Below are 14,036 nucleotides of genomic sequence, written 5' to 3'. Positions count from 1 at the left end.
TTTAATTCCCATCCTGAAATACAACACCATGTAAAGATCTAAGGCAGGCACATAAGTACTTGCACCCTAAAATAGAGAGTACAACTAAACTATGTTGTCAACAAGATGGAGATGTTTAAATCTTGCTTTATCCCTTGTCAACCCTTAGCATGCAGGATTCCATGGACCAAAGCTTCATCCGAAATCGCATACTCTCTTGAGTAGGTACTTATTTTGAATAAGTAATTACATTACGGTCACTAAAGAATTATGTTCTACATAGTATGAATACATTCACCATGTTGCCCTTATCACGTGACTTACCAGCATCAGTTGCGTCACCGCCATTTGCAAATCCTCTTCCGTGGCCTCATGGGATAGTAAAGTGTCCATCGTAGGCACACTTAAGAATCACGCCGGAAGAAGTAGGCCATCCGGGTGTGAATTGAATGTGAATTCAGACATGCTTATTTTATCACTCTTCGCCTACTATAGAGGGAAGTATGCTATTTCAAATGCAGCCCAAATGTAGATCTTTAAAGGGTTAGTTCACCCAAAAATGAAAATTCTGTCATTTATTACTCATCCTCATGCCGTTCCATACCCGTAAGACCTTCGTTAATCTTCGGAATGCAAATTGAGATATTTTTGTTGTATCATATCGAATCATGATTTGGATCGCGTGTCAAACCGCCAAACTGCTGAAATCACGTGACTTTGGCGCTCCGAACCACTGATTCGACACACTGATTCATTATGCTCCAAAGCTTCCTGAAGCAGTGTTTTGAAATCGGCCATCACTAAATAAGTTGTTATTTAGTTTTTTTGGTGCACCAAAAATATTCTCGTCACTTTATAATATTAATATTGATCCACTGTACTCACGTGAACTGATTTAAATATGTTTTTAGTACATTAATGGATCTTGAGAGAGGAAATGTCATTGCTAGCTATGGAGTCATCGGATTTCAACAAAAATATCTTAATTTGTGTTCCGAAGATTAACGATGGTCTTAGGGGTTGGAACGGCATGAGGGTGAGTAATAAATTACATTATTTTCATTTTTGGGTGAACTAACCCTTTAAGGGCTTTCAACCAGGGGGCCGTGACCCCTAGGGGGGACCGCAGGGAGTGAATCAATTTTATTATTATTAATATTTAGATTAGCAAGTGTTTTACTGCAAAATAGAGCATGTTGCAATAGTGATGAGTAAGTTCATTAATCTGTTGTCTGTGGAGAATTTTTGCAGGTCTGTGATTCGTGTTGTATTCAAGAGTGAGAAGGTTCTGCAGCGGACCTCAGGCCTTTATAATCTTGCTGATGACCCTGGACAGTATATGATCTTGAAAAATTACCCTGAAGAGAAGATGGATCTCTGTTCAACCATGAAAAGGCAATGTGCAGCAGCTGTCAAAGTGAAGCTGTGGATAGAAGCACAAGGATACTTGCAAGGTTGTGATTAGAGGAAAACTGATTTGAAAAATAAATGATGCAAAATAAATAGGTATAGATTCAAAATCTATAAGCATAACTAAAATATTTATTGCTGTTCCACAGTCTTTCCCATTTATTCTTTATAAAAAAATTGGCCTGGTTTCACAGACAGGACTAGGCCTTAGTTCAATTTGGACATTTAAGTATTTTTTATAAACATGCCTTTGCCTTATAAAAATTACTGGTGTGCATCTTGAGACAAAACAATGGCACTGACATATTTTAAGATATGTCAGTGCAAGTTGCTTTCAGTTGGCTCAAACATGCATTTTTGTCTGGGACTAGGCTTAAGCCTTGTCTGTGAAACCAGGCATTAAATTGTCATTTTAAAGACGAGTCATCAAAGTTAAAGCTTAGTCAGTCTTTCACAGTATTTTCTTTAGAACAACCTATTATAGCTTAAGAGGCAAGAGCTTGAGTGCCAAGAAACCTCATAGCCAGAATCTGCCTGCAGCACAAATTGGAATGTGGGATTCACCTTGTCACCCTCTGTTTCAATCAAACTCTGAGACTTAGATCTGGGAGTTTTTTTTTTTTTTTTGGATATCTGTCTTTTGTCTCCATCTGTGTATACGCAGGTGCTTAGTCAAACAAAACATCTACAACCACCTGCACTTTAAGGCTAAATATGACCCACACCAAAAGGTTCATGTGGCAATTAAATACAACCCCACAGGATCTGGCTGCCCAGTGGGGTGGGGAAGGCAAAGTCTCTTTAATCTTATTTAGAACCATATGGTTCACTTGTAAAACATAAAGGATTTCATTTACATATAAACAAGACAGAATGCATGCAAAGGTATGTACTGTATTTACCTGACATATAGGGTGAGTTTTTCCCTAATTGTTCTATTAATGGTGTCTGGTAATAACTAGGCTTTGTATTTGTATTTGCCTCTTGTTTACATTTTTATAAAAATATAATTGTATATTTAAAAAAAGAAATATTCACCTATAGTTCTATGCATGCTTAAGGTGACAAAATCAATAGGTACAACATTTAGCTGATATACCATAAACATTTTTAGCCACCTTTATTTTAAATCGATGCTTAATCTGTAACAATCTCTGATGCTAATTTTATTTATTTATTTATTTAATTTTTTACACATTTTAGTACTGACTGCATTCATCAGTCTCAATCAATCAAATTCATCACACATGCCACTTTACCAAATAATAAATAGGCTATAATTATTTACAAACCAATATTTGAAATAAGCCTTTCTGAATGACAGCTTAATTTAGAATAAATATGCAACCATGGTACCATTTAAAAAAATTTTTTTTTTTTTTTTTTACATTTAATAACGTGTCTACTTATTTTATAACCTATACAAGCCTAGAAAATACATAAAAATACAAGCTTATATCAAACCTACATAATATAATTCACAGAATTGAACATTGTTCTGATGGTTACTTTAGACCCAATTTTGTACTCTATTGATGGTAAGTGACTTCAACCTTGTAACAGTTCAAGTGTAACAAACGGGGTTTGGTTGCCTAGTAACTTCAGAATACCGGTCAGGTGTTTCGCGCGTAAATCCTCCCGTAAACTTTAGCTCCGCCTCCACACACTTCCTCTATTTGACAGCACATTTCTGTTTATTACAGACATTTCTCATTATTCATATCGCACACACATGGACATAGTGGAAGCTTTGACGTTTTTAAAATGACAGCTTCGGTTTGAGGTATGTATCAGCCTGTAAATGTGTGTTTGTGTGGGGTTTAAATGTGGCGGATATGCAGTGTAGGGAACTGGTGCAGACTGGTTGACTCTGCTGCTGTGCGCGCGGCACTGAATGTACCACAATAATGAGATGAGCGAGGACCCTTACATGTGCATTAAGCCCTCTCTGGTAAATGATTAGTAAGTTGTCCTTTTGTACCGACACTTTTGCGGCTTTTACACAACAGTATCATCAGACCTCTAATGGTTTCCTGCCTGAACCGCTTTAATCTGCACAGAACCACGAAGACATGACAAGACACCGGATTGCGTTCATAGGGAATATTCCAGTCCATTCCTGTAAGTCGCGTTCTGCTCGCTGTTTACCTGTCTTTGGAAAGCAAATCTTTGTCGTTTACATATCGTGACCCGGTATAGAAACACAATGGCGTAAATGCGCTCAAAAATGACGTCTCCCACGCGAACGGACAGTATATTTGTCTACAACAGTGTCCCCATTACTGCAAGGACAAGTGGATGAAATGTGTTTCAGATTCTCAGGAATTAAAGTGGGCATGGATGACGTTTGATGACGTTTATATGAGACAGTAAGTATATAACTTTACGTTATGTTAAGCATACATTGCTGAAATTTTACATTTAGTCGAGTATCATATCTTAAGGTTATGTTAGTGAAGGTGGTCAGAGTAGTTCAGAGCATTTAAAGCAAGACATTTTGGCCAGTGTTTGAATGAGACCGGACAAATTGTATTGACTATACAAACAGTTGCACAGGCTAATATATAACACATTTACATAAATTTCAGGTCTCTGATTAGAAGTTACAAATTCTACATAATACATATTACATCATTTGTTTTATGTTGAACACTTATCGTTGCCAATTGCCAAAAGTTTATCCAACAGAACTGTAGTTAGTACTTGACACAACAAATGTGGAGAAGTCAAAGTGTTAATTAAAAAAAAAAAAAAAAGTGGGAATTTATCCAGTTTGGTTTAGATTTACCAGTCTCTTTTGCTGTGTTTTTGAGACACATTTGTTGATATCGGATTATCATATTTATGGGCAGAAGATATTCAACATATTTATTATTCTAGATTTGATATTCAAGATTCAACTTCTTGATTTTCATATCTTGGCAGATATGAACAGATGTTCAATTTAAGTTTCAGCCTTTCATCCTTTTTTTCTACACATACAAACTATGCTTATATTTATTTGCCACATAAACCTTTTTGGTGTGGATATTTAGTGTTAAATACATACACACTATTATTGCACAACACTTTTAACTCATTGACCTACAGAAACCTGTACATATGGGTCACAAATGGTTTCCCCAACACTGAAATCTGCTGGATAACATGAAGAGACATGATTGGTTAGTAGCATTGTCATTTAAAATTTCTGTTCGAGACACAGCAAATGAGAATAACAGCTGCAGCCATGACCTAGTTACGGGGTAAATGCTCAGACGGAGGTTAAATAAGGCTAGCCGTGATGGTAATAGTGTTTTTTTGGGGGTTAGGGACGTGTTACGCAGGTGAGGTTATTACTGAGGCTTTTTATCACAATAGACTGGTAAAAATTAGTGAAAGCCCACAATTAATGATGCATTTCTGATTTATTGGTCCGAATCTATTCGCTCATCCAGACTGATCCATACTGATTAGATTTAGTTTTATTTTCAAAAAATGTTCTGAAATATTGAATTTAGACTACCTACTGTATTTTCAGATAATTAAATTAATTATTAGGAAACAGTTAATTCATTTTCAGAAGAAAACATTTATCTTAAATTTTTCTTTAAAAATGAAATTTCTGTGCCACTATCAGCATCAAACGAAATAGCAAATCTTTCAAAATAGGCATTCTAAACACTTTAACATATCATTGTGTGGACAAACATGTTGTCTCATCCTGAACTCAGAATACTGGTGAATATATCAGACTACTAAAACATTGCAGTCACAGCTACGTATTGTAAGTGCCACAAAGCCTTTAGCCTAAAGGGTTAGTTCACCAAAAAATGAAAATTCTGTCATAAACATTCATCAACGCACACATGAGTTATGGTAAACAAAAGCTAAAGCATGTTCGCTTGACGTGCAAGAACCAGTGAGGTTCATTCTCGTGTGTTACGCAGTATGTTTGAGCTTCCGCAACAGGTTTGTTCTCACGCATCAAGCAGGTTCGGTTGAGCTTTTGTTCATGTTCACTGATCAATGTTTATATGTGAATAAAAGCCTACATTAAATCTATTCATCATATAAAGTGATCCTGCCTCTTCAGAAAATTTGGACTAAACCTCTCAATTCATATGGATTAGTTTTACAATCTGTTTATGAACTTACTTTTGAAGCTACTTTTGAAGTGTCAAAGTAGTAGTTGAGTAGCTGTCAATGGAGGGAACAAAATAGGCCTATTCTAGAAAAAAAAAAAATTGCAAACACTTCTCAGCTCATAGGGTTAGTGTGTGTAACCTTCCAGCTGTAGATCTTGCGAACTGATGTATAGCAAATTATTTTGAGTAAGCAGTAGGAAAAGCAATTCTCAGATGTTCTCTGAAGTCTTGTTGAACCCTACTTTGCCAGTCTTTGAGCATTAAATTTATTAGGTGACTTTATATTATCCACAGTCTCGCTGGTGGCTCTGCTCTCAATTTCTACTTTATTTGATAGACTTATATGGATTGACTCTACAGATGTTTACACTTATAAAATGACAGATCTGCCAAAATAGATCAACATGTTGAAATATCCAGCCAGAATTTGGGGTTTTGATTTGAATGCATCTCTATGCTGCCATGTAATATGCATCAGTACATAATTATTTTGTGCCTTTTGAGAAATCATGATTCCTTTTTAACCCAAGTCAAAACGCGAAAGAAAGTAATAATTGTTTACGGCAGTCTGACTTGACAAAATAAGCTATTGTGTAATTGCACTAAATTAGAGACTAATTAATCCAGAGGAAAACACATGGTTAGGACTTCAGCATTTACAGCTACTACAGCTGGATTGGATTGCACCCCTTTAAAGATGTTCATCTGTGACACATACACTGTACTTTTATGTTTATTAACTGAAATACAAAATATAATGTATTTTAAACTTAAACCGTTTGCTTATCCTTCTTAGATTCTTACATCTTCCTTACAGTTGGCATGTTGACATCAAAGCCAGTGTAAGGCTTGAACGAAAGATCTGTAGGACAGGCAAAGCACAAGAACAAAGTGCTTGTGACTTGAATAGTTGGTGTGATGAATAGAAGGAATGTGATTGTCTTGTGAAGCAAGTCTAGACTTTGTTTTATTAGTAGACCATAGAGGCTGTAAATTATGCGCTTAAGGCCTCATGGTAGAAAAATTAAAAGCATTAAATAATACTACATGTAATCTGATAACAGACTGTTTCAAGGAGAATAACTCAATCATACAGCAATGAATTAATCTTTCTCAAAACACTGACATTTATGATTTATATAAATAACAGCTTGATTAGCCAAGTGAAATACAAGTTAATTAATCATCATGACATTCAGTCAATTGTTCCTTGACAGTGAGAAGGTCACTCAGTTTTGCCTATTGGATGTTTATGGTTAAGTCTTAGCAATGTGAAAGTCGAGCTCCACACATCAATACTACCCCTGCAAAATGCCTGAATATTAGAGCATAGTCTTGCAACATGATATTAAAGACAACATTGTCTTTGGCTAGACTCACCACTGCAGTACTATTGTTTTCATGCAGTACAGTATAGGCCCACTAAGGATGATAATCTAATAAGGAAGTCTAATGCAGTGCTTTAGTGCCTGAGCACTGATCAAGCTCTGTGCTGTGGAAAGTGATACAGGGCAGAGACACTAGGGTGTCTCCCCAAGCAATGGAACCATTTGTTATCTTTAGTGTTGTATTAGGCCACTCCTTGCATTTGTACATTGATTTAATAGAATTTGAGAGTGAGACTTATGTTGTGTCAAGCCTGTATTTCACATAGCAATGCACATAACATTGAGACACTTGATTTATTTGCTTAAATAATGAGCAAAAATGAAGCACACTTTTTTTTTTACACTTGTGACTCCCCCAAAATTACATTTATTAATTAAATCATAATATTTGTTAACTTTTTTTTTTTTTTATTACGTTTTTAAATGTTTAATATGTGTATAATCACATTCAATGTATACAAAGCATACTGGTCTGCGATAGACGCCTACTTTCAAATGCTCCTGTGTGTATCTGTGTGAGCGCTCGGAGAAGAGCCTCAGTGATGACTATTTACAATAGGGCTGGACGATTATGGCCTAAAATCAAAACCTCAATTAATTGAACATTTTACCTAGATTACGATTAATGAACGGTTATTTTATTTCTGATTTTTTTTTTTTTTTTTTTTTGCCCTCATAGTTCACTGACAAGGTTTGTACTGTAAATAGCCTATGATTGACTATTAAGGTGGGATATTTTTTTTTCCTGTTGAAAGAGTGATCTGACATCATAGCTCACTATCAGCAGTTATTTTATCTATGGTTTGTAACATTTCTTACAGGTTTCTGCTCGTTGTAAATCAGATAAAGATAAATTAGCACAGTACCAGTAGTGATTGCGTGTGTGAATTAGTCATACCGTCTCTCTATTAATTGTGAAGCTGTGGGTTGTAAATAGTTCCTTCAAAAGTAGAAAAAAATAGATGCTATAACTTTTGAGTTTCTAAGCTATTTTAGTGATAAATCACAGGACAGCGCTGACAACAAGTTTCTGCGTTCCTCTGTGTGCGCGCGATCTTCACGTTTTGCGCAGCTGTTTGTATGAGTGTTCGTGCCACATGCAGCTGCGCGAGCGCGGCATAGATATAATTATGTATATATCTATGCGAGCGCGGTAGCTCGATATAATAATACACATCCGATCGTCTAATCGCTTGAATGTCCAAACCATAAAACAAATACAACTGACAAAGTTTAGTGAAGACGCAAGGCTCACCGCTCGCGAGCCATCACTATGTGTTGAACCGGCGTTCACCTCCGTGTTTTGCTTTTATGCCACTGACTGGACGGGGCGGAGTCACGTGGCTACACACGCAGTTATGTTTTTAAGGGGGAAGTATTAACAGGATTAAAAAACCGAAATAACCGACATGGGAAAATTACGTCGGTTAGAGGTTCTGAATTTCGGTTTCGATTACTTTTCGATTAATCGTCCAGCCCTAATTTACAATATGTTTTTCAATTGTTGATCATTGAAGCCAATCAAAGACATATCCGATGAGAGTGTGACGCTCAAAGCGTCACTTTTTTTAAATTTCAAAAAATGTAAATAAATTGGTTAAATGTGTTTTTTCAAAATAGATTTTTTTTAAAGATTTGTCATTTATGGGCATTTTTATTTGTCATTGATAATACTGTATACTAAATACTTGTTTGTATGTCTTCATGTAGGAATGTTTACCCTCACAGAAGTTGCCTCTCTAAATGATATCCAGCCAACTTATCGGATACTGAAACCATGGTGGGACGTCTTTATGGATTACCTGGGTGTGGTCATGCTTATGCTGGCCATATTTGCTGGGACCATGCAGTTAACCAAAGATCAGGTGGTTTGCCTTCCTGTTCTGGAATCGTTGGAGGACCGAACCCCTGTGCCCACGGAAAGGCCACCAGAGAAAGTTCTTGGCTCAGGGACAGAAGGAGGCCATGTGACATTGGCAGCTGCACCTTTCACAAGCAAAGAACAAACCGACAGTGTTGTCCAACACTTCCCACAGTCATCTGCTGTCAGGCAACCTCAGCCTACAGGTTTACGAACAAATCTGGATTTTCAGCAGTATGTCTTTGTTAATCAGATGTGCTACCATGTTGCCCTCCCATGGTATTCAAAGTACTTTCCATATCTAGCTCTCATTCACACTATTGTTCTTATGGTAAGCAGTAACTTTTGGTTCAAGTATCCAAAGACCAGTTCCAAAATTGAGCATTTTGTGTCTATTTTGGGAAAGTGTTTTGAGTCCCCTTGGACAACCAAGGCATTGTCTGAGACAGCCTGTGAAGACTCAGAAGAGAATAAGCAGAGATTGACTGGAGCTTCCACATTACCAAAGCATCTTTCAACCAGCAGTGAAGAGGGAAGTCCAAATCAGTCCACGCCCATGCTTGCAAAATCAGGCATCAAGTTTTCTGCGGAGAAGCCAGTCATTGAAGTTCCAAGCATGACTATACTTGATAAGAAAGATGGAGAGCAAGCTAAAGCTCTTTTTGAGAAAGTAAGGAAGTTCCGCACACATGTTGAAGACAGCGACTTGATCTACAAACTTTATGTAGCTCAGACAATAATAAAAACTGTCAAATTCATTTTGATTCTGTGTTACACCATGACATTTGTCACCTCCATTAAATTCGACCACGATTGTGAGCCAGAAATTAAGCATTTAACTGGATACGCCAAATTTAAGTGCACCCACAACATGGCTTTCATGTTGAAAAAGCTTCTCGTTAGCTACATTGTTCTAATTTTTGTTTATGGCTTGGTTTGCATTTACACTCTTTTTTGGCTGTTTAGACGGCCTCTTAAGGAGTATTCCTTTGAAAAAGTTCGAGAAGAAAGCAGTTTTAGTGATATCCCAGACGTAAAGAATGACTTTGCTTTCCTCCTTCACATGGTGGACCAGTATGACCAGTTGTACTCAAAACGTTTTGGTGTCTTTCTCTCAGAGGTAAGCGAGAACAAACTGCGGGAAATAAGCCTAAACCACGAGTGGACCTTTGAGAAACTACGGCAACACGTGACTCGGAATGCACAGGATAAGCTTGAGCTGCATCTTTTCATGCTCTCAGGTGTTCCTGATGCGGTCTTTGACCTCACTGATTTAGAGGTCCTGAAACTAGAACTCATCCCAGAGGCACGTATCACAGCAAAAATTTCCCAGATGATCAACCTCCACGAGTTGCACTTTTACCACTGCCCCGCCAAAGTCGAACAGACTGCATTCAGTTTCCTCCGCGATCACCTCCGGTGCCTTCACGTCAAGTTTACGGACGTAGCAGAGATTCCCACTTGGGTTTACATGTTGAAGAACCTGAGAGAGCTCTACTTGGTGGGAAACTTGAACTCAGAGAATAACAAAATGATAGGATTAGAGTCCCTCAGGGACTTGAGGCATCTGAAGATCCTACATCTGAAGAGCAACCTTACCAAGATTCCAACTAACATTACGGACTTATCACCCCACCTGATCAAACTTGTGGTTCACAATGATGGTACTAAACTCTTGGTGTTAAATAGCTTGAAAAAGATGATGAACCTTGCTGAGTTGGAGCTGCACAATTGTGAGCTGGAGAGGATTCCTCATGCAATTTTTAGTTTGACCAACCTGCAGGAGTTGGACTTGAAATCGAACAATATCCGTACCATTGAAGAGGTCATCAGCTTCCAGCACCTCAAAAGGCTTAACTGCCTCAAACTGTGGCACAATAAAATAATTTCCATCCCATTATCCATAAGTCACGTAAAAAACCTAGAGTTCCTCTATCTGTCACATAACAAACTTGAGACCTTGCCTACCACTCTATTCAATCTTCTTAAACTGAGATACCTGGATGTTAGTAACAACTCCATCGTTGTTATTCCTCCAGAGGTGGGGTTTCTCCAAAATCTACAGCACTTTGCTATCACAGGAAACAAGGTGGAAGTGGTGCCCAAGCAGCTGTTCAAATGCACAAAGTTGCGTACCCTGTCCCTTGGACACAACTGCATCTCGTCGCTGCCAGAGAAAATTGGGCAGTTGCTGCAGCTGACTCATCTTGAGCTCAAGGGGAACTGCCTGGATCGCCTACCCGCACAGCTTGGCCAGTGCCGACTATTGCGCCGAAATGGTCTCATTGTGGAGGACCACCTTTTTGATTCACTGCCTCTAGATGTCAAAGAGAGCATAAGTCAGGAAATCACTGCTACTTTTGCTAATGGAGTGTGATTATGAATCAGGGAAGAATGGTTAAATCTAAAGCCCAGTCATGGTTTTATAAGCGGAACAGAATTAGAGAGCTCCAGTGTTTCAATACTTTTTTTTTCTTTCTTTTTTTTTAAATTACATTTTATCCAGGACTGCTGGCATGAATGGATGTTCCAGGTGTAAAGAATGAGTCCAGTATCAAAGCTTATGTTAACATTCTATATCATTTTCTGTGCAGGCCAAAACAAATTGCCATTAAGCCAATATAAAACTTTGTGGACTTCAACTATGCTTAGTGCATAGAATTCTTAAGAATTATTCAAATGTTTGAGATTATTTGCATGGGTTTTTGTTTTTTTTTAAATTATTTTTACTTGCCCATGTTACAGTGTAGATATAATTCATATTTTTTTTCTGTTACTTTCCAGTAGCATTTCTGTTAATTGTTTTCACCTGCTGTTATCCGCACAGTCTGCATCACATGCATTGTGCATTGTGGTGCCATTAATGATTGTATTCATTGTTTGAAAGAACCCAGAACAACTGACATTTATGACAAAGTTAATCACAACTACTGTATTTGACTATAAGTGACAAAAGAGTCTACCTGGAATTCCTCAAAAAGGAATTCTCATATGGGTTTAGGGAAGAGTGCATTAAAGTAATTTAAGATGAGAACTGAATGTTTGCGTTGATACAGACTAACCATATCCATCTGGCTCGTTCAAACCGTATATTTTATACTGCATTTACAGTCTGTTCCATCTCTCTGTTTAAGATCGTGTCCACCTATTCACTTTCTATTAAACAAAATATTTTGAACTGGAATAACAATGTTCTGCATTGAAAATATACCAATGCTTTTGCAGCAAAGTGTAATTTGGATTTGATAATGCACAAACTAAAGCTAATAATGTGCATCGCACTGCAAGTCTTGGCAATAAATTGTCTTTTCCTTCTAACATAATCTTTTTATGTGGCTTACAGAAGTAATGCATAAGTTAGGGTGACCTCATTTGAATTGTGCACGTTTTGTATATAACACCATATTATGATGGGACAGACCTGTATACACTGCATGGTCCTTGCTGCTCAAAAACTCCAATAGACATGTATTGTAAACTTGCCCTGATATATATTCTGATGTCATATCTTAGTCTGTAAATGTGTATGACTACCATCTGCTTAACTGTTAGACCTTACTGGATAGTAAAAGTAATGGAAATGCTTGCATTGTGTGAATCAATGTTTTATGTTACCTTGCTATTGACATACTCTGCGCTGTGCATGCCCATGCAGTCAGCTTTTGAGGCAAATGCACAAAAAAGGTGACTTGCCAGATGTTGGGTTCCGATATTCAGTCAAATGATTGGATTATGTGTTTGATAATCCCAACCTGAACCTCTGCTGTTTTGTTATATTTTTCTTGACAAAGTAACAAATGTGTCATATAGAAATGATTATAACATGGTCAAGATATAAAGGGATAGTTCAATCAAAAATAAATATGGTCATCATTTATTCACCTTAATGTCATTTCAGACAACCTATATGACTTTATTTATTCTGTGGAACGCAAAAGTAGTTGAAAGTTGTTTTGACAGGTTTGAACCGACATGAGGGTGAGTAAATGATGAAAGCTATAATAATAGTTTCACTATTGCACCCCAATATTCCTTAATCATTTTCTATTTTTAAGGCATTGATTTGTATGAAGAGGACGTGTCATTCTGATGAAGTGGTGTTTGCTTCAAACCATTCAGTTGTTTATGAAAGATTTCAGCTGATTTTAACTTTAACATACATGGACTGCAGTGGTATAATAGTAATTGAATAATTTGGATAGCGTCCATTGTATTTTCATTATTTTAAAACTAATGACATTTCAAACCAAACCAAAAGCAGTTCGAGAGGACACAAACTTCATGGTTTTATTTTTGTCCTATTCACATTTCAAAGAAGACTTGTGAAGTCTAATTTTGTGAAATTATTCTTCCCACACTGTGTTATATTTGTCCCTCTGAAATGCTGCAGGGTCTGATCTGTAATTGGTATCTTTGTGACCTCATAGGAATATTCAGACTTGTTGATGTCTTGCCAGATGAGGCTTGAAAATCATTTTTGATACATGTGTGACTAACAATAATCATAACCACATGTGAATCTAGAGTTTCAATGTTTTGCGTGAATTGAAATTAGATTACTATGTAGGTTTTGTAAATGTAACTTTTATGTTGCACTGTTAAAATGGTTCTGTTTGATGTTATGAATGAAAATTAGTTTTCATTTATGTAGAGATTTATTAAGTATGTTCCATTTTTATAACCTACTAAAAGTTTGACTTTGAAATACACAATTTCAAAGGATTCCACCAGAAATAATTGTGTCCATTCAGGTACACAAAACACTTACTGTTCATTCCAACCGAGTACTTATTTTCAGAATGAAGGCAATTTTGTGTTTTACTTTTCAGCAAGCTACTTTAAGGTGTATTGGTCTTCAGCCTTGAATGTAGCCTGATACTGCATCCCTTCATGGTTTAGCCTTTCTGTTTTTGAGGGAAAGGTTGAATGAAGTTAGTCTGCTTTGCTTCTAATCAGATATGTTTTGTTTGAAAGGACGTTCAATTTGCAACTTGCTATTTTTAATACAATAAATACACTGAAAATAAATACCTTGGTGTCTGTGCTGTTTAAATCGTTTACATTTAAATTACAGCATAAGGAAAGTAAAACCCCATGAGGAGGTAAAGCCAAGACCTAAAGTCAAGGTAAAATTAAAACTTTCTAATAAATACAGGACCACGCTATCAAGACATACAGAAACACACAGAACGAAAGGTCCTGGCTAGATGTTTTGCACACACATCCGTTCAGCCGAAATCTTGCACAGTCGTTTAGCTCCCTCTAGAGGTG

General features: G+C 36.9%; 1 protein-coding gene across 3 annotated transcripts; it reads left to right on the top strand.

Annotated features, from left to right (window-relative positions):
• Positions 1-2,881: 2,881 nt before the first annotated feature.
• Positions 2,882-13,793, top strand: lrrc8db (leucine rich repeat containing 8 VRAC subunit Db). 3 transcript variants are annotated; one of them, XM_048199614.1, is made up of 2 exons: positions 2,882-3,172; positions 8,615-13,793. In XM_048199614.1, the coding sequence occupies exon 2, from the start codon at positions 8,617-8,619 to the stop codon at positions 11,140-11,142; it is 2,526 nt and encodes an 841-aa protein (XP_048055571.1). In that variant the 5' UTR covers positions 2,882-3,172; positions 8,615-8,616; the 3' UTR covers positions 11,143-13,793. The 3 variants fall into 3 exon arrangements, with proteins under 3 accessions (XP_048055571.1, XP_048055573.1, XP_048055572.1); XM_048199616.1 differs by lacking the exon at positions 2,882-3,172 and adding an exon at positions 3,187-3,510; XM_048199615.1 differs by lacking the exon at positions 2,882-3,172 and adding an exon at positions 3,187-3,758.
• Positions 13,794-14,036: the final 243 nt, after the last annotated feature.

Source organism: Megalobrama amblycephala, linkage group LG8 (genome assembly GCF_018812025.1).
Source record: "Megalobrama amblycephala isolate DHTTF-2021 linkage group LG8, ASM1881202v1, whole genome shotgun sequence".
Classification (NCBI taxonomy): domain Eukaryota; kingdom Metazoa; phylum Chordata; class Actinopteri; order Cypriniformes; family Xenocyprididae; genus Megalobrama; species Megalobrama amblycephala.
Note: the sequence above shows the minus strand (reverse complement) of the source record. Positions and strands in the feature narration are given on the sequence as shown.